This window comes from Seriola aureovittata, chromosome 9 (assembly GCF_021018895.1).
Source record: "Seriola aureovittata isolate HTS-2021-v1 ecotype China chromosome 9, ASM2101889v1, whole genome shotgun sequence".
NCBI classification, from domain to species: Eukaryota; Metazoa; Chordata; class Actinopteri; order Carangiformes; family Carangidae; genus Seriola; species Seriola aureovittata.
Window position 1 is genome coordinate 10714949 of NC_079372.1, and position 26249 is coordinate 10741197.

Here is a 26249-nt window from a genome sequence, read left to right on the forward strand (position 1 = left end):
CTATTATTGTGAGTTATGTCAGAAGGAACGCCTCAGATGAGAGCTGTATTGATTGTTTCCTTGATGTTTCTGGGACTAACCAACTATTATCACTGTCACCAAGCGAGGAGTAAGGGACTAAAATTAGTGCAGAAATCATAGAAATCAGTCTCTTTTGTTGAAATGACCTTTGACAGTATAACTCATCCGAGAGAACAGAAAACTGGCGAGCAGCTCTGTTTGGATGTGCAACATGCATTAATACAGCTGTCACAGAGACACTCACACCCTTTCCGATGATTACAGCAGGTCCAGGAGGTTCGCTGAACTCTGAGCAGGGGCAGCAGGTCACGTTATAGCTTAAAATGGAGATGATAAAAAAAAGGAGAATCATCTAATTTGTTTGTCAAATTTGTATACTTTAATCGATTTAAATTTCTTCACTATGAAAGAGAAATTTGTGCATTTTCCACTCATGAGATTTAAAGAGTGCTGTGTTGTATAAGACACTTCTGCTGCCCTGGAGGAAAGCCAACATTTTAGAGTGCAGGGCTGCATTCACCCTGTAGGTGGGAGTGTAACTCTTTCTATGTTGCAAACTGCAGTAAATGTTCAACTGTGCAGTCAAAAAGACTTTACAGATAAATATAAGAAGACTACAAGAATTTTATTTTGTATCAAACACAACATGATCATTGCTTTTATTGTCCATCATAAAATGTGCGAGCATCAAACCGCTGCGTGCTGATGGATGATGCTCATGGTGAGTTCACGAGCAAGGTGTGAAGAGGTATGTAAATAGGCACGGATATTTACCGTGTGACGTGTCCCGACAAGAATGGATTATTGGATTATATACTTTACCAACTTCATTGAGGAATAATGTTCACCATAAGTGTATGAGCAAGAACTGGTGCATGACAGGTTTGACAAGTGGAAATTGCTCAGGAATGATTAGAAAACAAAAGCACACACTTCACACTCCTCCTCCACAAACAATATTCCTCTTAATAAATACAATTAGCCAATACTCAAAAACAAAGTGGTGTTTTTAAATTTATGTATATAAATTTGACTAAAATACTTAGAAGCTTATGAATCTAGCATAAAAAATATGATACATCCATTTATAATGTGTCTGATTACAGGGATATAAAAATACACCACATAGAGTAACATTAAATTAGGTTTTAAAATATCTCAAAGACACAACAAAGACAGCAGTACAGGTCAGGAGAGAAGAGACAAACACGTTCAGGCACTTTGATGGAAACTCTTACGAAACAGTTTCCTTTGCTTTCACAATAGTCATCAAACTACACATCATCTGATAACAGGAGAAAACTAAGATAAATATATTTTTTTAAAAACCCCAGCAGAAACTCTTCGATCTTTTCGTATCTCCATATGTATTATTTTATATGCAAATGTAAATGGATTCTTGAAAGTAAGGAATGGGTTTTCACATCCAAGGAAATTAATGACAAGATTTGCAATTCAAGTGTGAAATGACAAGAAATGACAAGGTATCAGAATCAGACAGTTTCATTCTACTACTCTTGCAGCAAAGTTTTAATATTCAGCCGGACATAAGAAAGATTAACTACTCAAACCAATCACGACAGACAGTGGTATATCTTATGACATAGTGATATGAAAAGTCCTCATGAGCTGTGTTAAGGTCCATGGCGGCCACAGATCAGCTCCAGCTGTTAGAGCGAGTTGACTGTGATGAAGACGTAGATCTTGGCCTGGAAAGTAGTAAACGTCCCCTGTCTCCAGAGCTTCATCTCCACATTAATTAGGAAATCTCTTGGACCCTCAACCTGCCGGTGCAAGTACACAGCACCCGTGTAGGCGTTCAGCTTCCTGGTGCTGAAGTAGTTTTCCTCATTTCCCTGCGTGATGCTGACGATGACGTTGTCCCCGGAGTAGGCGGGGGAGGGCCCGATGCGGAAGATCTGAGCAGGGATGACGATGTTGGACTGGAAGCTGAGGTAGTAGTAGGTGATTCTCAGAGGAGAGTTTTGACACTCCAGGTAGTTGGGACAGCTGATCCGCTCACAGCGCCTAAAAGGGACACAGGGAAGGTCAGAAATCAGATCTTCCTTTTTGTCAAATCAGTGAGGTATCACTGGTGTGGGTGTTCGACCGATGTCCGGCTTACGTGTCGGACACTTTGCGGTAGTTGGGGGGACAGCTGAGGGAAAGGCAGCGGTACCCTCCTTGGATGTTATAGCACGTCTCAGCTAGGGAGCAGTTATGGGCCCCTGTGGCACACTCGTCGATATCTAAAACACACAGTTATACACAAGTAGCTGGTTTAGTGCCTGGGGAGGAGGAAATGTGTGTGTTTGACACAGGACAGTTGAACTTTGAGGAAAAGCCTCATTGCTGAAACATGTAGGACAAAAAGTCGTCCTTGTGGGGAACAGAACTGCTCTAGTAAAAAATGCAAATTAGTGAGACAAGATTTTTAGGCCAATAAAGTTTTATAGACTGTGTAATTACTGAGCCACTGTAAAAGTACCAATTATAATTATCTGAGCATAACCACTACTATGCACTCTATGCTGAGTGAAATGGGTGTAGAGCCATTTTAAAAATCTATTTCAGAGCAGAACTCATTGAGGCACATTCCCAATAAAGTAACTGAGTGTGCATGTATGATTTTCTTGTTTGGTTTCTTTGAAGGGAGGGGTTCACCTTTGCAAGATCGTCCGTTTGGAGACATGGTGTAGCCATATTCAGGACAAGCACACCGGTAACTGCCAGGAACGTTCACACACTTATAGGTGCAGAGGTGGCCGATGCTCTGGGAACACTCGTCGATGTCTGGGTGACAGGGAGGACGTAAAACATGAGAAACCGATTCAGAAACTTGTCCAAACATAAGCGCGGTATAAACGTGGTGCTTCTGATGTGTAATAGAGCGCACCGCACCTTCACAGGTGTGCCCATCCTCCCTGAGGTAGTAGCCCTGTCTGCAGTAGCACTGGTAGGAACCATAGATGTTGGCACACTCCTGACTGCATGGGCTGGCCAAACACTCATTCACATCTGGAGATTAGAGGTTAGAGCTCATTACTGTCACAATTCACTTGATCAAAGGATCTCCAGTGGTTTTAACCGAACATATAAACAAGATGTTGTTATTAAGCCAATTATGTTTTTACTGGTTCGTGCTTGAAGGCATGGCATGATACACAGTATAATACAGTAATACCTCTAACAACCATCCATCCTCAGCAATATGCTTTACAGTGGCCAGCTTTAATATCAGTCGAGGAACCTGCACTGTTCATGCACACACACAACCCTGGTTCACCAACAAACACACACACACACACACACACACACACACACACAGGCATATTTTCACACACAAATTCACAAAAACATACAACGACATGCGTCAACACGCTCACATAGATGCACACACACCCACACAGGCAGACATTAACACACACACACACACACACCTTCACAGTTCTTGCCATCGCCGGATAAGCGGAAGCCAGAGGTACATGAGCATTCATAGGAGCCTGGGGTGTTCTCACAGGTCTGAGCACACAGACGACTTGGGTAGCGCCAACACTCGTTCACATCTGAGAGGAAGAAGCAGAGTCATCATACCTCTGAAAGTGTGTATTGCATTTGTGTGTTTGCACCCATGTGTGCAAGTGCACGTGTAGCCAAGGATGTGCAGGTTTGCACACGACTGTGTACGTGTGCATGCCTGTGCATGTTCGTGCGCATGTCGACGAAGAGTGTAGTGTGAGGGGACCAGCTGCCTGCTGATAGTCTAAACACTTGGGCAGAGTCCATTATTATGAGAGTCACAACACAGTGAATCACAAACAGAGGGAGCAGTAGCAGGGGCAGAACAGAGTTCTCTGCAGCAGCAGACGTGATCAGTAGACCAGTGGCGGCAGCAGAGGCTGAGAAACAGCAGCAGATCTCCCACCACAGAATAATAAAGAGGAGCAGCAGAGGAGGCAGACAAAGAAGAGGGTTAGCTTTACAGTAAGAGTGAGAAATGAGATGAAGGGCGAGAGGAAGGGAAGGGGAGCACAGTATGAGCGAGGAAGAGGAAGAACATAAAAAGCTCCTTTTTTTCCTTCTTTTAAAACTTAGCATGTGTACTTCTGATGATGATGATGATGATGATGATGTGTGCGTGATGGCCAACATACCTACACACATCCTCCTGAATGAATCATACTGATAGCCCGTCTGACATTCACAGCGATAGGAACCAGGCAGATTGTGGCACAGCTGTCCCGCTCCACATCGATGCAGACTGCTCTGACACTCATCCACATCTACAAGACACACGAGAACGGTAAAGAGACAATGATGAGATTCAGGAAACTCAAGCAGCATCAATCATGGACGTAATTTTGTTATCAGTTCTGAGCTTATAAATCTCCTGTATATTATTATATTATTTAATCATTAAGAAATACAAAAGAAAAGTAATATTATTCTTTGATTATTTAATTTTTTTATTTTTATGTAAGTGCATGAGCAAAAATCAACTCACACGTCTCTTGCCAGCATCAGATTTGCTGCTGACAATCTCCTACAGTCTGTGTATCAAATCTGATTCCACGCTCCTCGTGTACCAACTTCAAAACTTACCGATACATCGGGATCCATCAGGGCTGGCGTGATAGCCACGGCTACATATTATCTTCCTCTGGCACATGTAGGATCCTGCTGTGTTGATGCAGTTAAATCCCGGACTACATGGCTGGGCCAAAGCACCACACTCATCAATGTCTGGTTCAGAGAGAAGGAGAGGTGGTGAGATAAAGGTGAGGAAAGATAGAAGAAGAGGGAAGACCCAAAGGCTCAAAGGCAGGGCACGAGAGACCAGAGGGCAGCTCTTTTGCCACACATATCAAAGCAAACACACATCACACAGATGCATTCCCCTGGATAACTTTGTTGTTGTGTGTGTGTGTGTGGGTATCTGACATTTTCCCCATTTTCTCATTTCTCAGAGCATTTCTTTTACACTCCTTTTACAGTGGCGTCGGCTGCCTCGACATGCCCCAGTTCCTGCCCCTGGGGGCTAATTCCACAGCATCAGTTTGTACTGGAGGAGGACGGAGGATCGGCTTTTATCCACCCCTCTGCAGCCCCTAACAGCAACCTCTCTGATCTCCTGTCTGTGTGGCATTTAACCCCTCTGTCACTGCAGCCCCGCTGATTCACCTGCACGCTGTATGACCATGATGTCTACACAGTCTCTGATTCACCTGTGGGGAAATTTTGTTGTTTGTGTGTCTGTCCTGGTTCACTCATCTGTGTTTGGGAACAAGATAGGGAATCTCTAAAACAAGAATCATATTGACTGTAAATCAAAACACACCTGTTTTTATGCTTTTATGCTTTGGCATGGCCTCACTACCACTGTAGGGTTTTAGACTGTTTATACTTGGTCCAATCCTTTTAGACTGTTTTCTATTACCAGTTCCAGATAGATTCTTTTAGGTTTTTAGCCTTTGAATATTTTTAATTTTGTGATTAACAATATTTGTTTTTCTTTCCCATCTGTTGTGTGTGTAGTTGTTGTACACACACACACGTACACATCTAGGTGGCAGCGATGAATAGTTGTATTGAAATTAATTTAACTGAATAATACACCCTTACTTGCTTGTTCTATAATATTTAACTTTTACAAAGTGACACACACTAACACTGTGACTTGTTTTTAATTCCAGACTATCACCTAATGATTTAATTATTGCTTCTATCAGCACAATTTCAGTGAGAAAACAAGATGTAATCACTGAGTGAACACATCAATACATCTGGCTCTTGCCCAAGACTGTTAAACATTGCAAACAGTGCTGCAAGGGACAATAATTATATAATCACCTCATTAAGAAAGTGATTTCCCTTACCTACACAGTTGCCCTGTGCATCCTGGTTAAAGCCCACGGGACACTGAGCTTTGGGGTTGCACCTGAATGAGCCCGCGGTATTCACACACTCAAAGTCAAGCCCGCAGTTATGGCGCCCCTCCACACATTCATTGATATCTGAGGGAGAAGATAAATAAATGAGCTGATGCGGACCGAGGAAGCAATTAAGTGCAAATAAAGCACAAATCAAACATAATTATTTTCAGTCTAAGAATCTACGACATGTTAACTCAGTGTGTGCTGCAAGACGCAGGCGTGTAAAGCCACGTTTCACCACTGGGTGGCACTGTGGTTCAACGGCAGATTGTACAGGTGCTCACTTTTCCTTGCTGTTCATCTGTGGTGAAGCTCTCCCTCTCAGTACTCTAGAGGTTAATCAAGCGTGAAAGAATTGTATTACAACGTAGGAATCTTATCTGTGCTAATCACGCCTGTTACAAAAGAATGGCCTGAATGACAGTCTATTATTTCAGTCAGATTAATGAGTCAAACCAGCAGAAGTCACATGCAGCAGTCTTCCTGTGCAGTGTGCAAGCGAACATTCCAGTATATTCCCCCCCAGAGTCCTTGAACACCTGTCTGCTAAGGGATTTACCTCCCGTCAATCAGCCTTCCACATCTGTTGCCATAGTATGAACCGAAGCTGGAGGGTGGTGCATATGTGTGTGTGTGTGTATGTGTGTATGTGCATAATGCATCAGTATCTTCTGTTTTCAAGCAGGTCTGCAGGATTTCACCACTATAATTATTGTATGGAGGCCTAAACCAGCCCTGGCAGGGAGCCCTGCGGATATGGGGTAGGTCTCTAAACAGCAGATAGTGATTGAGCATCTTGCTCCTGACACAAGCCTGGCAGAGTCCACAAGAGCTGAGTGAGCCTGACACTGAGGGAGACAGAGAGAGAAAAGCCAGGACACAGGATAAATGTGCGAGAGAATAACAGTGACCTCCCGGTGAAGGCAATGAGCTCAAGGAACCTAGAGAGGTCACAGAGTTAACTTACTGTGTGGGAGAATTTAACCCCTTGAATCCTTGGCTGTTTTTTACCCTTTATTTACAGTCATATAGCTTTGAATCCTTGTCCAAAGTTTTCTCACTGATTATGAAAATCATAAAAAAAGCTCATTGATATTGATTCTGTCAATCATGTTTTTTTTAGTGGGTTTTTTTTTTTTTTTAGTTGTTGTTTGTTTTTGATTCCCATTGTGCTTTGGATGATGTAAACAGGAAGTGTAATGCTGCCATGATTCACTGAGTAAGCTGTAGGCTTTACCTGAGCCAACTGGCAAATTTGCACGAAAATCATGCTGCATTTACCACTAGCAGTTCTTGTTGGTATTGTAACTTTGCATGTGCAGACAAATAATTGGATTGTATTTAAATAACCTTCTACTACTGGAAAGAGTAGGTTGCACTGATTTTGGTAGTATGACTTCTGTGCATCCTGGTTTGACTGAACTATGACAGAAGAAGTGATCAGATCTTTAAAGCTTCTCTAAAACACTCAGTTACAGTGAGTACTGATGCACTGATGCAATTGTCTTAATTGAGTCATTCTGTTTAGACAGGGGAGAGGAACACAATTCAGTTTTCCCCTGTGCAGTAACTTTGTTTCATTTGTGAGAGGAGGCAAAAGGAGAGTTTCATTACAGTCTCTTAGTAAGCCATGAATAGAAAATAGGTAGCACGGCACAAAGATGTTTTTTCTCTCACCACTTATGCCGACAGCCTGAAGTGGCAGCTGTTTGGGAGGCCTACCGCTAAACATACTTTCTTGTTAAATCCTCGTTTTGCCTGATTGAACATTCTTTAAGTTCACAAGGAGCTGAAGATTAGCCGAGTCTCCTTGGCCGAGCCTGCAGAAACCCATCTGCAGCGGCAAACAGCACATTACAGCACATCTAAAACTCATCTTAGGGGGGTGCTTCTTCCTGAACACCGCTGCTGCTGTACGAACGAGACCTCTGCACAGGAACAGCTTATGGTGCATGGAAATAATGAGACATATTGGGAGGTTTACTATTGCATCTGAAAGTCGGGCACCACCCCCTAAGACAAGCCAGGCAGCTCTTCATACTGGGACTAAATGGAAATAGCTCTCTGGAGTCATATTTCCAATTATTCCCTCCTGTCTGTGTGAAATTACATAATAACTGGATGTAAAAATTTTAAAAAGGTGGTAAAAGTGATTGTTTGCCTGAACAATGTGTCTTTCCTCACATTGTGAACATGCAGTAATACAAATGCTCTCCTGCTGGTATTTACAACATATTCACTGTGGGTGGAAGTGAACACTTTGATGCTGCTTAATGCTGATAAGCTGTGGTGTACCTTCACAAATGTCGTTGTTGATCTGGTACCCCGGGGGACAGGTGATCTGTCTCTGACAGATGTAACTCCCTGCAGTATTCACACAGCGCTCATTCAACTGGCAGGCGTGCGCGGACAAACACTCATTTACATCTAGATGTTTAAAGAAAAAAGAAAAGAAGTATAAGAAAAGACAAATGTGTCATTGAGAAGAAAGAGTAAAATGTGCAGAAGAAGACGCTGGATGAGGAGGTTTAGAAAAAGCAGACAAGGAGAGGTACAAAAGATGCTGTCAGCTGATCCATGGAGTGTGTATAACAGTCAGCAGTGGGAAGCAGATTAAGGAGACAGGTCAGACCCTCCTTTGGGAGAGAGATTAGGGGCAAGGCCGCCGGGTACAACATTCACACTGTGAGAAATTTGTCACCACGCTGAGCTGCTCTCTGTGTCACTGCCACCGTTTGCTACTGTCAAGCAGGAGACAGACCAGCGGTTATGGCTTAACTTTAAGATATAGTATATCCCTAGGCAGACAGCTTAGACACATAGAGCAGTAGTTGATCAGCCTCATGATAAAACACACAGCCCACAGCCATTCTGAGTACGCATGAAAATAAAGGGTTTATATATATATATATATATATATATATATATATGGTATGCAGTCAGGGAGATATATATCGTGATAGGGCATGGGTAGTTTGGATAATCCCTCTGGTAGAAAGTCTGTTTAGGAGCAAGATGAAACGAACGTCTCCCATTTATGTTTTTTTTTTTTTTTTTGTCTGTGTCACAGTGTGATGCTGAGAGTGAAGGGGATTAGGGCTGTATCTCCCCTGCAAATCTAGAGGCGCTGATGAGACAGAGAGACAAATCAGTAACAGGCATTCTTGCCAAGAAACTCTCCTCAACTGGAACCAAACTCCAGTGGCTGAAAAAGAACTGAAACCAGGGCTGAAATGGCAAGCCGCACTACTCACATCGTATGATTGCACAAAATTTCCACATTGTCTGTGTAAGAAATCTTTTTCTGCATTATAACTAGGTTTTTAGTTCCTTACCTTCACAGGAGTGTCCATCAGCCCTGAGGGAGAACCCTGAGAAGCAGGAGCACTGCGGCCTTCCGCCCACTGGGGTGCACTGTTGCTCACAGGGGCTGTTTCCTGAAAATAATAGTTTATAATGAGGTCAAATGAAATATACTGTACTACTACTCCACACAACAGTGTGTCGGGTGAAACAGAGGAGAGCTTTGTGGTTCTGCGTGGGAGACTGAACACTATTTGCTGTAATGCCGTTTGCTCATTTCCTTTTTCCAGGTTGATCCCTGACCTGGTCATATTGTATTTCCTACTTTTGGCCCACAGTGTGGTGGACCTCCACCCTGGTGTCATGGAAACCAAACAAGAGAAACAAAATGTGACCGTGCACATATTATGATATGAGGAACTGTAGTGGCTGATGCAGAAAACAATCTAACCTTTGATTCCATCTCGCTGCTTGTGTTTGACATTTGCAGCACAATTACATTTCATGGAAAGGGTGAGATTGAAATAATAACATGTCAATCTACAGCAGCCTGTTCTGGCTTCTCCTCTAAACATATTTGACTACATCAAGATGCATGCTGCTGTCTGATTAAGTTGTGAGGGTGAATGAAAGTGCTCATTGGGAGCTGTCAGCCCTGCAGCTCTCTCTCTCTCTCTCTCTCTATCTCTCTCTCCCCTCATTAAGATGTATGTTTCAAACCTTCACAGGGGTTGACTGGGGCAGTGGGCTGGGAGGGGGGCGGAAGGGGCGCGGTGGGATCCACCGCCGCTCTGTCATCTTCCTTCAGTCTGTTCTCCTCGTCCACCGTCTCTGCAGAAACATGAATAATCTCATCACAGGAGCGACGAATTACAGTGCTATCCAGAATTCCACCTCTCCACCTACTGTGGTCTTAGTTAGAGACTTAAACCTTGTGCAATTCCTGCATCTTCATCCAATGATAGAAGGTCTCGTAGCTACAGATGAAACTCGGTAATAGCAGTGAAGGTGAGACAGGAAAAAGCACAGCCTGCAGACAAACATTTGGTTTTATTAGTGAGCCCCATCCCATCACTGTAATTTGCTGAGTGCTCTGACATTAGTATCCTGTTGAGACAGGCTGGTGTTGGTGAAAGCCACTGTTGATTAAAGTCTGGTACACTGCAGAAAAGTCACACAGCATTACCTGACAACACATCTGAGCAAACCTTCGGGGTTCAGTTTGTACAAAGAACGATTTTCAGTGATTTCTCCTCAGGATGAAACGCTTTTTGACAACAACAGAATTAGTGATTAGTTGAGCATTGCTGCCAGTCCAGGAAAGGGATGTTAGTTTCTGATTAGAATAACTATTATTAGGCAGCATCAGGCCTTGCAGACAGGAAGGAACTAAAAGAGACCAGGAAAATCATACACTGTAAAATGTGTAGACAAATTAGGACAAATGGGGTCGTCCTGACAGGAATGCAGACTGTAAATCACATTTCAAAGAGCAAATGGCACAGAGAGTCGCTTTCCTGTCTACTGGCATCTCTGGAAATATCTAGCTGGCTCCGTGTGACAAAATAAGATTGGTGGTCTCCACTTTACCTTGCGCACAAGAGAAAGCGTCCTCTTGCAGCACGTATCCAGTGAAGCACTCGCACCGGTAAGAGCCTGGCGTGTTGACACATCTGTGGTGGCAGATCTTGCCCTCGTATATCAGACACTCATCCATGTCCTCCACCTCCACGGGACCCTCCACTGCGTTCTCCCCATCCCTCTCTTCACCAATGGAGAAGGCCTCTTTAGGGTACGGGCTGTCAGATACTACAGCACATGGAGAGAGTGGCTGATGTTCTCACAGGCAATGAAACTGTATAATGATGTGAATAACTGCATAAAAAGCTTAAAATAGTTTTATCAATGTCCCTGAAGGGAAACACATTTTACGTGTAATAATTACAAGGAGGACACAATGGCCACAACGATAAGGAGGGTTTCTTTTCTCGTTTGTTTTTATTGTAATGTTTATTTTTACAGAGATAAGTACACAGCATCAACCGCTGCCACATACCACATCATTCATATCCTAAACAAGTGCGCAACTCCCTTCCCTCGACGGCCTCTTGCAAAAATACACAGTATTGTGCAGCATGACAAGATGCACAAAATGCATCAATACAAGTAACAATGTGTGTTACCAAAAGATGTCCTTCTGTGTTTCCGATGTTTCATCTGCAGCAGTGTTTAATTTGACTGAGCAGCCATAAAAGTAGAAAAAAATCCTAATGCAAGGCACCAGATCACCCATGACTACATGGCTGATCAGTTTTTCACCTTATAGCAGCCAGACCGAATCAGAACAAGAGTACTTCTAACTACAGAGTGGCTTACCAAAACAGATGTAAATCCAACTCCAGACAGGCAGGCAGGGATTAGATTTCTTAGAACTGCAGTACAGAGGTGAACTGGGCAATTATACATTGTTCTGTGCGACCCATGAGGTGCACTATTTTTCAGGGATCTTGCTACAATGCTTCCTTTTAACTAGCTAGTATAAAGAAAATTGATCGCCTTTGGTTTAAATCAGTCCTTTTCCCTGGCAGTGCACCAGTGTGTATTACATTCGCCCACCAAACATCCCCTCCCTTGGCATGAAACATGTGTTTGAAGAGTGTGTATTTGAGTGTGAGAGTATTTGTTGACAATACCTTTTTTTGGTGGTGGACTGGAGTCAAGGGCGGGCCTCTCTCTGACAGAGTGCCAGCCGTCTTGGCTCCCAGCCAAACCCTCCTCCCCCTTGCAGCAGTTTAGAAAGACGTGTCTGCAGTGGTAGCCCAGGTAGTGGTGGGCTTCGCAGTGATGCCCCTCACTGCGGAACTGCAGCCCCATTGAACAGCAGCCACAGCACTCCTGCAGGTCACACAGTCAGTCTCAATACGTGTAATCATGGATCATATACATCTATACAGTAGATGCTATACTTTAATACATTTCACTTTCAAAAACAATACCCGCAGTTTTACGATATGCAAGTTTTTTTTGTCTGTTTTTCTCTGCTGTACTTGCGACATGGCTCTGGATGGCAAACTTGTCGGTCGGTTCCTCACTTTGGTCCAGACTGAAATATCTCAGCATGGATTGCTATGAAATTTTCGTCTGGAGAGGATGAAACTTGCTGACTTAAGTGATCCCCTTGTTTTCCTCTAGTGCCACCGTGAGGTTGACATTGCCTTTTAGTAAAAGAGTCACTATTGGATGGATTTCTGTGAAACTGAGTTGAACCCACGCAGTGAAATAACATCTACTAGACAGACTGGCAAAAACTTTGCAGAGACATATGGTTCCCAGATGATGAATCCTAACGACTTGGATGATTCGCTCAATTTTCCTCTGGCACCACCATGAGATTGACTTTTGAGGTTTTGAGTGAAATCTCAGCTATTATTGGATGAATTTCCATGAAATTCATGCTGCATTCATGTTTCCCTCAGGAGTAATGTTAAAAAATTTAAGTGATCTCATGATTTTTCATCCAACTCCATCATTAGGTCAAAATTTTTATTTGTCCAATAATATGGTATCATTCTGAGCTATTTGTTGCATTTACTGCTTATTAGCAAATGTTGGCACGCTAACACGCTAAACTAATATGGAGAATATGGCAAACATTACTCGCTAAACATCCACATGTCATTGTGAGCGTGTTAGCAAACCTAGCTGAAAGCATTGCTGTGTCTAAACAGCCTCACAGAGCCACTAGCATGGCAGTGTGGTGGCAGCTTTGATAGTTACAAATCTTAATGTAGGGCAACTGTCCCCTTGCTCACAGACTCTCACTCTGTTTCCCTGTAACTCTCAGCGAGATCACCCCTGAGAGTGCACGGGGCATGGAGAAACATAAAACTCAAGTAATGGCCGATGTGATGTAGCGTGGCTGTAGATGGCATAATGTTACTAAATCTACAGGGATTCTACAGAAAGGTGGTGAAAGCCGATATTTAAGAGCTGTACTGCAGCACAGAGTCAATAATGGCCCCCGTGCTGCTCAAGGGCCTCTGAGTAGGTGAGTAAGTATCCTTCAACACACAGGTCAGATGGCAAATGAGTGGATTTGGGAAATCAAGACGAACATAATAAGAGTTACGCAGTCAACATGATTTGACTCTCACTGACTGCAATAAAAATCTCCCGTCTGCCACTGCTACTGTTTTACAGCATCAATTATCAGTCTGCGTTTCCACAATTTCAGAGAGGCCAAACAACTGACCTCTGACAAATCTAATTGCAGAGGTCTGCTTTGAAGACAGTGAGGATTTAGAACTGAGGGAATCTTCATTTGTAATTGGGCTTAAATCATTTTGTCTAAAATTAAATAATGTAATTAAGTAACAGGGACTTGGCACCACAGCAATAATCCTCAGAGGAGATACCAAAAATAAACTTGCTCAAACACTACAGAGGGGCTCTTACTGGCTACAGACTAATACCATCCACACATGTTTTCAATCGGACAGTGACTAATATAATTTCCAATCGCTAATTCAGACTGTATTAGGCTTAATTAGAAAATTTACAATGTCATTAAGTTGGACTGTAAACCCAGTGAACTCTGTTTCGCACTTTGCCGTGGTATCTTGTCACAGATACTTGCCTTGTAGGAATCAATTCCACATTTATCGCTGGCATCCTCTTCACACATACTTCCTGCTCTAGCGGCATTAATTCCAGCCAGGCACCGGCTTTCTCTCAGGAAACCGAGACAGCACTGTTGTTGGGCAGTCCTGGCAGAGAAAGGGATATGTTAGAAAGGAGTGCAGAAGTGTTTGGACTGCAACTGTGGCCCTCCAACAACGAGCAGGCTGACTATTCTTCCCATGAGTGCTGCTACAGAGCTGACTGCACTGTGTTTTCAAGTTTCTACAAATTTAATTAGAAGGAAAATCTGTATAATAATGTCAATGTACTAATGTTTCTTCAAATCCACCTTTTTGTTAAGTCCAGGACCATTAAAGCTGATTTACAGTGTGTTGCATTAAATTATAAGAATTAAGATAAATAACACGAATGGGTGTTTCATGATGTCCTTACCAGCAGATGGAGCGCCTATCTCTGGTGGGTGGCTCCATGTTGTTGCAGTGACCATTAACTGCAGCCCATTTCTCCCCTGTCTCACAGCAGGTCTTCACCAGATCCTTGGCAGATACTGTAATGAAACCCAAACACCCATATCCAGATTTATCCCACTCAGTGCAGCCAGCGCTTCAGAGGAATCACATGAAAGAAGGGTTACAGTGTGAATTCAGCTGGAGCAGGATGGTGACCACATATGATCTGAGAATCTCATTACTGAGATGCTGTAAAATCTGGTTACAGGATATTTGAAGTGCAACTGAACCTCATCTTTTGCTGAACACTTGTCTCATAGAAACAGACTTAGAGCTGGTTTTGGTGAATACATGCTGAGAATAGCAAGTACAATCTGTGTTTTTCTTTTCAGACTCCTTGACCCTGCTCTCACTTTCATTGGCAGGGAGGAGTATGAAACCCAAGAATCTATAAAAAATTACCTTCAGACCAAAATTGGCCTTTTTTTGTTACATTCTGGCTAATCAGAGCTGGAGCAGAGTGAAAGAATCACACATTAGCACTTCATTTCAAAGTGGGTCAGGGAGCAGACAGAGCAAAAACACATTATGCCGTTTACAGGGAAAATATATACGTGTATACACGTGTCCTTCAATAACAGGGCAGTGCATTCCAGCTTTGATTTGTGGCTCCTGCGCCACAGTAGAAGACACAACTCATGACATCCATGACTTCCCAGTAAGTCACACCACACATGACAAAATATTCTTCAGTCTGGATCCACACAAAAAAACTATTTGTTAACTGTCGGCTGAATGTTTTACCTTCTTATCTTATCTTATCCAATTAGAACCAGATTTTTAGTTATTTTGTTATTTCTGCTGTTTTATGTGATTACACTGCGCACCACTGGAATTATTCATTTACTTAAAATAATGAGGTCTGCTGTTGACATATGGTGTTTCCAGCTGTAGCACAGATGAAAAGTGACAGAAAAGATAGAAAGCTTGACAGAAAAGAAAACAAATGATAGCAAGACTAAGAATCTACAACCCTGGCAGTAGGTCTGGACTTTACTGATGTCAACATGCTCACGATAACAATTCTATCATGCTTCTGTTTAGCAGGTAATGTTGACCTTGTTTACCAACTGAGTTTAGTGTGTTCGCTTGCTAACATTTGCTAATGAACACAAAGTACAAGTGAGACTCATGGGAAAGTCAGTAGGCTTCATCATGTGGGGACCATGAACGAATGTACTAAATATCATATGAATTCATCCTAAGGGTTAGAGCCACGTCGCCAGTGTAAGATGGGATTTATTTTTATAAAGATTTACTTTGTTCATTACCTCAGGTTTAATGAGAGAACTGGAATAATTGAAGTAATAGTAACTACAGCACAGAGACAGCACATATATAATGTATTTTGTTCCTTAATTTAGATTTGAAACTGCATTATCCACTTTGCCTGTTTGTAAGCGATGGTTAAGATTGGCAGAGTGATATGAAGTAAGGCGGTGGCGTGATGTATGACCGTTGTCGGTGTTCAGTTGTCCTACTGTGGAAGCGGACATTAAAGTGTATCAAGTTAGCCGGTGTGAGCCTTGAGTGAAGGTGGAGGTCACACAGAGGAAAGACTGAGCAAAAATCTTATTGGACTTCTAAATAGATGAAGCTCAGCATAGAGAGTGTCTGAGAGCGCCAAAGGTCATTCTCGCATTTTAACCTCCACATTCACTATATTTTTGTCGAAATACTTCTCTTTCACTTACCTATACATATCGAGATCAACGCAATTACTCAGAACAGAGCAAGTGACAAGAGCGGTGTGCATAATTTAAAGGCTTAGAAATTAGAAAAATCTAAACCTTGAAAGGCACAATGGCTCTTTGATACATAGTTACGGTATCTGTGCCAGCTGCGCAGTTAAACAAGTCTCTTTGAACTTGAGTGAATGTATATTAAAAGACAGAGAGCATAATTATTCATCCTCATTCTTTTGCTTCCTATTCATTTTCTCCAGGTGGAATCAGTTGAAGATTACACAGATTTGCTCCATTTGTCTATCCACAACGTGGGATGTATACAGAGTTAAAATACATACAGCTCATGACCGTGTTTACAAAGGATTTAGCGAATGAAATCCTTGAGAGGGAGACTATGTTTCACCTAAATACTGAGGATGAAAACAATGATAAACCATTTCGGCTAAGTTATAGGCCGTCTGAGTCTAACCAGTTCTCTTCCTGTCTCTCTGATTCACCTTCTAATTAAGCCCATACAGCAACTTGTCCCATTCAGCTGTGCAATAATTAGCCATGTTGATTTATTGTGCTTGCACAATGTGGGATCTAAAATACGCACTTGAAAAAGTGGCTGAGGAGCATCTCTCTCTTCCAGACCTGTCATTATATCTGCCCATTAGACTAGCATTAACACCAGATGCTTAGCTCTTGTCCAAATCCAAAAGTGGTGACATCACACCCTCTGAAAATATGGAGCTAGAACAACAACCAAAAAGGGCAACTCTCGACATGTCTGGAGGTGTCATAAAGCAGCGCGCTGCCACTTATCAAGACTCATGTGCCTTTTCTTTTGCAGACTTGGCAGTGATTTACAATACAGGTGGGCTGCAGAGGACAGGACCAACAATGTTGAATAACACACAAGCTTGTGTGGTTGAACATGTCAGATGATTGATGCTGAAAGCTTAAAAAGAATGTTTGTGTTTGTGAATATTTGTGTGTGTGTGTGTGTGTGTGTGTGTTAAGCGTGGGAGGGAGCGACACAGTGTTCTTCTCACCTTCAACATGAGGACTTGCAGAGATATCGTGTCCTCTGAAACAAATAATCACTGTCCAAGAACAGCTGGCTGTGACATAACAGGGAGGGCTCTCCTGCTATCACCATGACTTCATATCCAGAACAGCCAATTCAGGTTTCAATTATTGACAACTTTTGTCTTAATCTCCCTCAGTTGTCTTAACTGCCTCGAAGGCTTGCCTCAGTCTTTGATGGTTTTAAATAGTAACCTCCAATCCAATTATACCTCGTTGTGGTTGGATAGCCTGAATGAGAGACTAAAACACACCCTGTTAGGACTTGTCACTAATGCTGCATTGAATTATGGCGAGTTATAGCTTTTGTGTTACCTTAAGATGCCGCACACACCCAAACAACCACCTCCTCACCAGGTTTTATAAAGTTGTCTGCAATACAACGTCTGCATTAGAGGCCCCCTTTTTATATATTAAACTGGTTAATGTATATTCCACTGCATGCCTCTGGCCACTTACTGCACTCTCCACAGTCCTGTAATTTGAACCTGTATCCCTTTGCCTTATTACTCCTTATATATTCCAAGGTTTGCTCATACACCAGAACACAGGAAATTCAGTCATTGCTTGCCAGAGGAAATCCGTCCAAATCCTGACTTTGGACCTGGTGAACTAAAATAACACAGAGGAACAATATTACCTAATTGGCAAGTTTTACAAGTCCCATTAGAAGAAACTTTTTTTTTTTTTTTGCATTAGAAATCATTATATCAACATCCAATATTTCATAAGAAAGGTTTACTGTATTTCATATTTAGAGGAGAGAACAAGAGTGACTGTTTGTATCGTATCGTATCGTAAGTATGAAAACATCTGAATACAGCTACACTTTGCCCGTATGCTAATGACAGATGTAGATGAGAGAAAGAGGCAAATCTGTTATTGTGTTACAATTTATCACCAATATGTCTCTACTTACACAGTGGGTCTCTTTTATGACTGGTTTCCTGCATCTGGTGTTGGTGATATATTTTTTTTTATTATTTATAAGAACGAGTGACGTGTGGATCGGGTGGTTTTTCAGTACGGACAAGTTGCGGATGGGTGATATGCCAAATTTCCTAGATATGACCTGGAAGGCACCCTAGATTAACCAGAGTGGGCTACGGTCTTCATACTGATCTTCACAGTAGTGGTATAGTAGGAGTGAACTCTCACATGGCCCTAGCTCTGGAATTCACCCTCCTTTTTCATCCTAGGGAAAATTATACATCTGGTCAACCCGCTCCCATGTGCAGCATGTTGTGACAGAGCTGTGATGATAATTATGTTTCAGCCATGTGTCATATCAACTCATCCCTATCTAACATTCATCGAAGTTTAGTTGGACATTATGGTTGGTGTTTGGTAAAGTAGGAAGGGTGGTGGTGGTGGTGGTGGTGGGGGGGGGGGGGTTACTGAGAGGAGCATGTGTGGAGGTGTGCTTCAGATGAGGTGATTACTAAGAAGATTTGGAAACCAGTAGCCTCATGGGAGACGGGTAATCACACCGGCTCATGAGGGAGCAGTGAGTAGCGTCTGGCAATCAAGCCACAACAGTGGTCTCATTCATCACATGGGTATTATGCTGCTCACAGGTACAACCCCCAAGAAATCCTATACCAGGTCTAGCCCAGCATCAGAAAGCCTAAACAATCCCATCCCCCTTCTGAGTGCACAGACACACACACACACACACACACACACACACACGTCTGGTTTGAAAGAGAGAGGGCAAATGAGAGGGAGTTATTGACTGAAAGAAAAAAAACATTTATCTTGGGCTCTGTTGCACAGCAAAGGGAACCCATTTATATTCAGTGAAAAATAGTTGTGTGCTTGTTATTCATGCTTTCTCTCTTCCTCTCTTTGGCATACTCAGCTAATGGCATTGATAAAAGGCATTAGTCACGGGCCCTTATCAGCTGGGGCTTTCCTGTCTGTGCTATAACATGTCAGTGCTTTGCAGATCTTCACTTTGTCCAACGACCTTGACCAGTGAACCCTCACAGTGCCATTCCATCCTATAAACTGAGCAGCTGGACCAGTTAGTTCAAGCTCCTTATCCCTGGAGAAAAACCCATCCTGCTCAAACTCTGTACCATGAAGCTATAATTTACAATTGAATAGCTAGCTGGACTTCATCGTAATGCATTTATGGCTGGTGTGGTAAACCTTTGAGGACGTCTGTCAAAGCAAATATCTGTTTTTTCCTTGAATAAATAAGAGTTTCTATACTCGCTCACATTTTGCCCAGACCTGACCTGAGTCTGTAGTCTTCCCTAATGAAAAGGTTTCATTGCAAACAGCAACAAATCAGTTTCTAACCTACATCCTCCGACTTTATGCTGGTAAATTAACTTGACAGGTACCTCTGAAACTCACTCCCATGGAGACACCTCACATATGCGTTCTGCATATACTATACATACCTATGGAGGCCAGGTGCTGAAAGGAAAGAAAAGTCCTGACAGGTCTCAACAAAAATCATAGTGTTGTAAAGTACGTTAACCACACACCCCCAGATTGTGGTCTGCTGGACAAAACACCACTAATAAGACAGAGTTCTCAGAATCCCCAACCTATTTCTTTAGTAATTCAGTCACTGGAGTGGTTACGAGGATGAAATGACAAGGCTAATAAATTTCACCCATTCAATAATTTAGTTCACTTACATCCGAGGAAATAAAGTGAGACTACCCCGCGCCATAGGGCTATAAAGTACGGGGAAATTATGATCTAATCAGGTTTTCCTCGGCAGGAACTTTGTTAATCAGTAGCACTTATGGAACTGAATAAAATTACATTATTTGTTAAAGCTAAAGCAACAGAACTTTGGATTATTATATAGCATTGTATGAGATTAAGAAGATTCTTTTTTATTATTATTTCTTGTATGTACAGTATGTGACTTCACATTTTGGAATAAGACATGGTGTATTTTCTCATATCTTCCTCCGCAGTGTAACTCATCTTCTGGGTACCCTGGTAATCACTTCACTGTCTGCTTTCTATCCCACAGCCTGCAGTACATTGGCCTATACGCCGTGACATGGGATGATCTGTTTGAGAACATGCTTCATGATAATCACATGAAGGACATACACAGGAGGCACAACCCAAGTCCTCTCACCGGAAGAAAGTAGGGAGAGAATTTGCAATTTCAGCTCCTCTTTCCGGATTTATTAGATATATTAGAAGCATAATAATGAAAGAATGGAACCGGGTTTACTATAACTTGCTATTTACCAACCTCTGGAGAAATTAATATAACATTTTCTCAACCTGAATGCACGACAATGAACATACACTAAGTATGGTTCTTTTCTCCTCTGAATAAGGTAGATAAATGCTATCTAGGGAAAACAGACTTTCCATGGACAATTGTTTTTCCTGGTCCAGAGCCAGCTTGAATGGAGTGATTATGAATTCCTTCTCAAAGGACAGGATGTGAGAGGAGGAAAAGGAAGATGTCCTCTGAAAATGTAACAGGCCAACACAGGCCATCACGAACCTATAAATCGTCACATTGTGATGTACTTTGATGTAGGCATCGAATGAATCAAAACATTTTTCTTATTTCCTTCAAATTCAACCACTTTCAGTCTTTTTTTATTCAACAAGAAGAGTTCAGATGCTGCGAATCATAAAAGGTCAGTATTATGTAAAACTTTTCAAAAATATGCAAACTCACCTTCTGTGTCTCCCTCCACATCCTGAGCCTGGTAGTTGTTGAGGGTCTGGGGCTGTCTTTGAGGCTGCTCGCCATCCTCTCTCACCCTGACTGGGGCTCTGTTGGTGGGCCTGAGCTGGACTGTGGGATACAAACCCTGCTCCTCTTTACCGAGCGTCTGCCTGTGTTCCACTGGGACTTTTTCTTGTCCCTTATGACTGACAGAGGGGGAGCCGCCATGATTTGCGGTGCGACTGCCTTGGCTGCGTTTGTGGTGGCCAAAGTGCCTGCCTGCCTTGGTGGCATGGGTAGTGTATGCTGTGTCTCTTAAAGAGTCCTGTACCACTCTGTTTCTGTCACTGTTATGTGTAATGCTCCTTTCTCCACTTTCCTGTGGTGGTGGCCTGTGGTTCTCTGTGGCCACTTTCTGTGTGGTTGTGGTCGTTAGCAATGCTGATTTTTCACTCTGAGTCCCTGTAGTGGTTGGATCGATGTTATGTGTGACCTCATCCTCGCCGCTCCTCACTGGATTTGGGCTTTTTTGTGTTTCTTTCAGCTCATGTCTCCTCTCATCAAGGGAGCTGAAGGAAGTGGAGCTTGACTCTGGGTAGGTTGGTGGTACTGTAGTAGATTCCAGCGGTTGGGCCAGATCTTGGATTGTTGAAGACGTCGGCTCTGCCAGCGTATAGTCATAATCCTCTGTGCCAAAACTGGGTGGGTCCTGCTTATACAGTGGTAGAGTGTTTCCCACTGCCAGCTTGGAAAATGGCTCCACGGGACTCATTTGTTGGTTGTCATGACGGCTGGTAATGTCTCTCAAAGGGTTGTTGTTTTCAATGGTCGTTACCCACGTGGGCTTATTAACACTACGAAGGTCACAGCCAGGAATAGGTGAACACATTAACCTTCCACCCTCTTTGGGACAATGGCAAACCTGGCACTGGTCTAGCTGAAAGGAGTGTCCCGCCTCGTATTTCTTGCTGCCATGGGTACAGCCTATTCGCCTACATTGAGTGCATCCATCTGCAGGCTGTAAAATTTCAATGCAGTTGGGGGAAATTTCAGGGCACGGAATAAAATGACAGCTTATTTTCCCTCCTCCCTGGGGACAGGAGCATTCGGTGCTTCCGAAATCCACAAAGTATGACTCCCCCTCTGGGACTTTCCCTTCCCGGAAGCCCGCTTGGATGCAGTCGTAGTACTGGTAACCCTCACAGGTGCAGCCCTTCTGTGTACAGCTGGGACAACAGGCACCGTTCTCTAGAACAGTTTCAAAGCAGTTCTGCAGAACAGGGCAGTCCACGCCTGTGCAGTCTTTCTGGCTTAGACAGATGTCCATGCACAGAAGCCTCCAACATAAAAACAATGCTGCCTTCTGAATGTTCATTTTGCATTAAAAAAAAAAAGAAGTATTCCAAGTAGATTCAAAGTAAACTTCTCCTCAGGCTAGATTTTGCCCCAGATGAGAAATAATTTTGTGTCTTTCAGCCTGTGAAGATAAACAGAAGTTAATGATATATTTACAGTATGAAGGTTGTCTGGCATTCAGCTTGATAACAATCGGTGTCTTGTTATTTTTGGTTTTTTTTTTTCAAAGTTATTATAAAAAACATATGCTTTAACTGTCTGCTTTAATTTGACCATCTGCCAAATGTATATTTTTCCATGCCTACTGTTGTTGGCACCACAGGGAATGAAAGCTGTGATTTATATTTGATTGCACATGGAAATTTGGCCAAAAGTACGACTGACTGAGGGAAATATGTACAATAATAACCCAACAAAAAGTTGTCAGTTGTTGAAAAAACAATAATGAAATAACAAACCCACCCCTCTATGACAATGTTATACTTTTCCATACAAAAACAGTGCATTGATTGTGTTGTGCAGAGAACTCCTTGTATGGGTTATCAATTTGCAGCATGTGCATTTTCATAAAATCATCTGCATCCGCGGAATATGGAGGAGATGTTGTGCAAATATTGTACCGTCATCTGAGTCCATAGTTAATGTCTGTCTATAATGACCGGTGGGGCATAAACTGTTTCATACTGTGCTTTAGCAGAGATAACTAATGCTGTATAAACTAGCAGAAGTAATTTAATTTGACATGTTATAATATATAAAATATTATATGGTAAAGCTATGAATATATTTGAAGAGATTTCTGGAACTCTACATGTCTGTACAGAGACAGAGTGGCAGCACAAAGTCAGACTGTGACAGGCTTTATCCTGTGAGCAAGTGATGTGACTTCAAATCAGAGTGCACATTGAAAACCAGATGTTTTCTATTTTACTTGTTCCTGTTTTTCCCTCACTGCTCTCATTTGTGCCAGTCGCATGAGACTTATGTGACATTTCATGCTAAAAAAGTCTGCCTCAAAATTAGACATGAACTCAAAATCGTTCTGCATGACACACTTCAGACATTTCCTGCTGATATGTTACTAAACATTTTCAGTGGTGCTCTATCCACAGCCTCTTCTGTTATCACATTTTCCTCTAAGTACCCTCAACTCCATGTCCTTGGAACAGATTCCCACCAAAAGAGCTGTTTAGATATTACTTTTTCTACAATAGAAACATCTCATACTTGCATTCTTGTAGGTATGGAGATGCTGTTACAACAGTATCTACAACTATTTAGGTGTGACTTATTATACTTTTCGCCAGTAACAAGGTTACGTAACTAGAACTGAATCTTCCCGACTGTGCACTGAAATTGAGAAATCCATTTCCAGCATATTTGCTGAGCTAAAAACAGTGCATGTGGTTAAAAGTAATAAAAAAAAAAAAAAAAATCACCAAAATGTCTAGATGTCATCAAAAAAAGTAACATCTGTAGCATTGTCTTCCTTCATCCTTCAGGCAAAGACACCGAACAACACAAAGTGCACTGCAGCTCCATTTAAAGAATCAATGATGTCTTTGTGTGCTGTGGGTACAAAATCATTTTACCAGATCTTGCGGTCTTTCTGCAATAGTGCTTTAAATAGTGTTGAACTCAGTCCTAAAGCACCAAAACCAAAACCAAAAAAGTGTTTGGTCTATCACATTCACAGCAAGTGAGAGGGGGTCCACTAGGTGACAAGGAAATCTTATGGAATGAACGTGAAACTCATGTGGTTGCACCTTTGGAGACCTTGATAGAGGCTGTTTTCTGTGGGGGGGGGGGGGGGGGGGGGGGGGGGGGGGGTGTTGTGTGTGGGATTGTTTGTTGAGCTATCAGTTCAGGGCATGTCCTACAACATATTCCAAACAGCAACTGTGTGCCTTGCCATTCCACTAGACAAAAATCGACCTTTATGCTTTTGCTTGCTTAGACACACACACACATGGACACACACACACACGCACACACACACACACACACACACACACACACACACACACACACACACACACACACACACACACACACACGTGCAAACATCAAAACCTCAAACCACGAGCAAACACGCTGAAACTTCGATCCTTCAATATCTCAATGACGGGCAATGAATAAAAGAAAGACACTTCAGCACTTCAATCACTTGTGATGATGAAAACACTGAATTATTCCTCAGCGTGTTGAACAAGAGACTTCAACTTCATAGTCGTATGGGCAAATATTAGACTTATATATCTAGGAATTAAGCGCTCATTTAATTCCCGATACGACCACAAACAGACATAAAGTAGCTCGCAAATAAATATTATCTGAGATCAAAAATGTGATCACCCAGATCACAGAGCGCGCAAATATTTGTCTCTCCCATGGGAAATTAAAATGCTCAGTGTATTACACTGTGCGATGACATCGACAGGTTTTTATTTGTAAAAGTTTTGTTACCTACCTTGCGTCTCTGAGCTCTCAGTGCTGCTGTGCTCCTGCAGTAAACTCGTGCGTAAAGTTTATGCCCTGACTCCGACTTGTGAGGCTGGGAAGCGCCCTCGTTCCCCTATTTTTTTGGGGGGGGCGGGACAAACCTTCATAGAAATATTGCTAAACCTTCTGAAATATTATCGGTTCCGTTTTCTGCATTAAAATAATCCAAACTACGAGAAATGACCTGACGCATTGACTTCAGAGGAAAACAGCCTACATGCCGTCAGTTGTCATATCTCAGAGGAATTATTGTGAAACTAGGATAGTGTGTAAAAGTCTCTCTTAAAATATATGATTATACAAAAAATTTGCCCCTTGACATATAATCTTAGGTTATATAGTCTCTATATTGCAATAGCATGAAAATCATAGAATTTTCACTTTTGTCTTCTTTGCATTTGAACATATGCTGTTTACTCACAGGAGCTCATACAGGCATCATTAGTCATCACATGATGTCTGTGATCTTTGTCAACAGAGCTTTTTCGATGGGTTGATTGTATTACAGCTGCTGAAATTTGTGGTGCACATGGTGCACGTGCCTCTTCTGAACAGACCATAGTGAATTTTATCTTTTCAAAATCTAGTCTGATCCGTCTTCATTGAGACGCTAGCGAGAATAAATATGGACAAAAGCTGCTTCAGTGGATGAATAGACTGATCAGACAGGCACAAGGGGCACTGGGGGCCATTGGCCACTTTGTTTCAGGGGTCTCCCTTGACTAATCAATGATAGAGATGAGTCAGTGGCCCCATTATTAGCTTCCTCTCTTCATTATAGTCTCATGCAGGCACAGCTGCACAAGTCACACACTATGAAGTGTCTGTTGTGATTTAATGAAAAGTTTATCTCTCATCTAATTTAATATCCAGGTCAAAAAATCATCTCAGTTTTACAGATTTGCTAGAACTATCAATTAAATATCAAAAAAAGGAGCATCTAACTGTATCATAATGTGACCTGCATAACTTAACAGAACGCATACTAATGGCACCTGCAATGATTCCTCTCTCTCAGTTATGCTGTGCCCCATACAGGAAGCACATGTATGATGCAAGTCCAATGAATGCAAGTTTAACTGACACACTCATATGATCATTAATAACCTGGACACATGAGCGGAGTGGCTCTGGAGCTGGCTAATCCCCAGGGAGGCTGTTGTCACTCTTCTGTGCAGCCCTGCCTCGCTACGGAGCCTCAAATGCAACCAAGCAACACCCATCAGCTGCTGGTGAGCATGTACAATCACCATCAAAGGAATTAAAATCTGACATGAGCCTTTCTCCCACAGATGTTGTACAAATGACAAAGATTACATAACAGACACGACCCATGGCCACCTGCAGTAACATGTCTGTCGCAACACACTGGACTATTTTGGCAATTACTACTTAAGAAGAATGTTATCCTTTGTGACATGACAACAACTATGAATGCAGCTTTCAGCTCTGAATTGTTTACTTTCAACAATCTCCAAATAAAAATAAATCATCTCTGTAATAAAACTTAACAGACATGAAGCCCTAAATGCTTCATGTCTTTAGGTTTTAGAACATTTGA

General features: G+C 42.3%; 1 protein-coding gene across 1 annotated transcript; it reads right to left on the bottom strand.

Moving 5' to 3' along the window:
• Nucleotides 1-625: 625 nt before the first annotated feature.
• On the bottom strand, nucleotides 626-24752 carry LOC130175441 (fibulin-2-like). Its single transcript, XM_056385926.1, has 17 exons — nucleotides 24657-24752; nucleotides 20840-22307; nucleotides 14331-14445; nucleotides 13894-14023; nucleotides 11951-12152; nucleotides 10848-11066; nucleotides 9978-10088; nucleotides 9290-9391; nucleotides 8250-8381; nucleotides 5898-6035; nucleotides 4624-4764; nucleotides 4176-4304; nucleotides 3462-3587; nucleotides 2923-3039; nucleotides 2686-2814; nucleotides 2147-2270; nucleotides 626-2049 (listed from the first exon to the last, which is right to left on the bottom strand). The coding sequence occupies exons 2-17, from the start codon at nucleotides 22203-22205 to the stop codon at nucleotides 1692-1694; spliced, it is 3639 nt and encodes a 1212-aa protein (XP_056241901.1). The 5' UTR covers nucleotides 22206-22307; nucleotides 24657-24752; the 3' UTR covers nucleotides 626-1691.
• Nucleotides 24753-26249: the final 1497 nt, after the last annotated feature.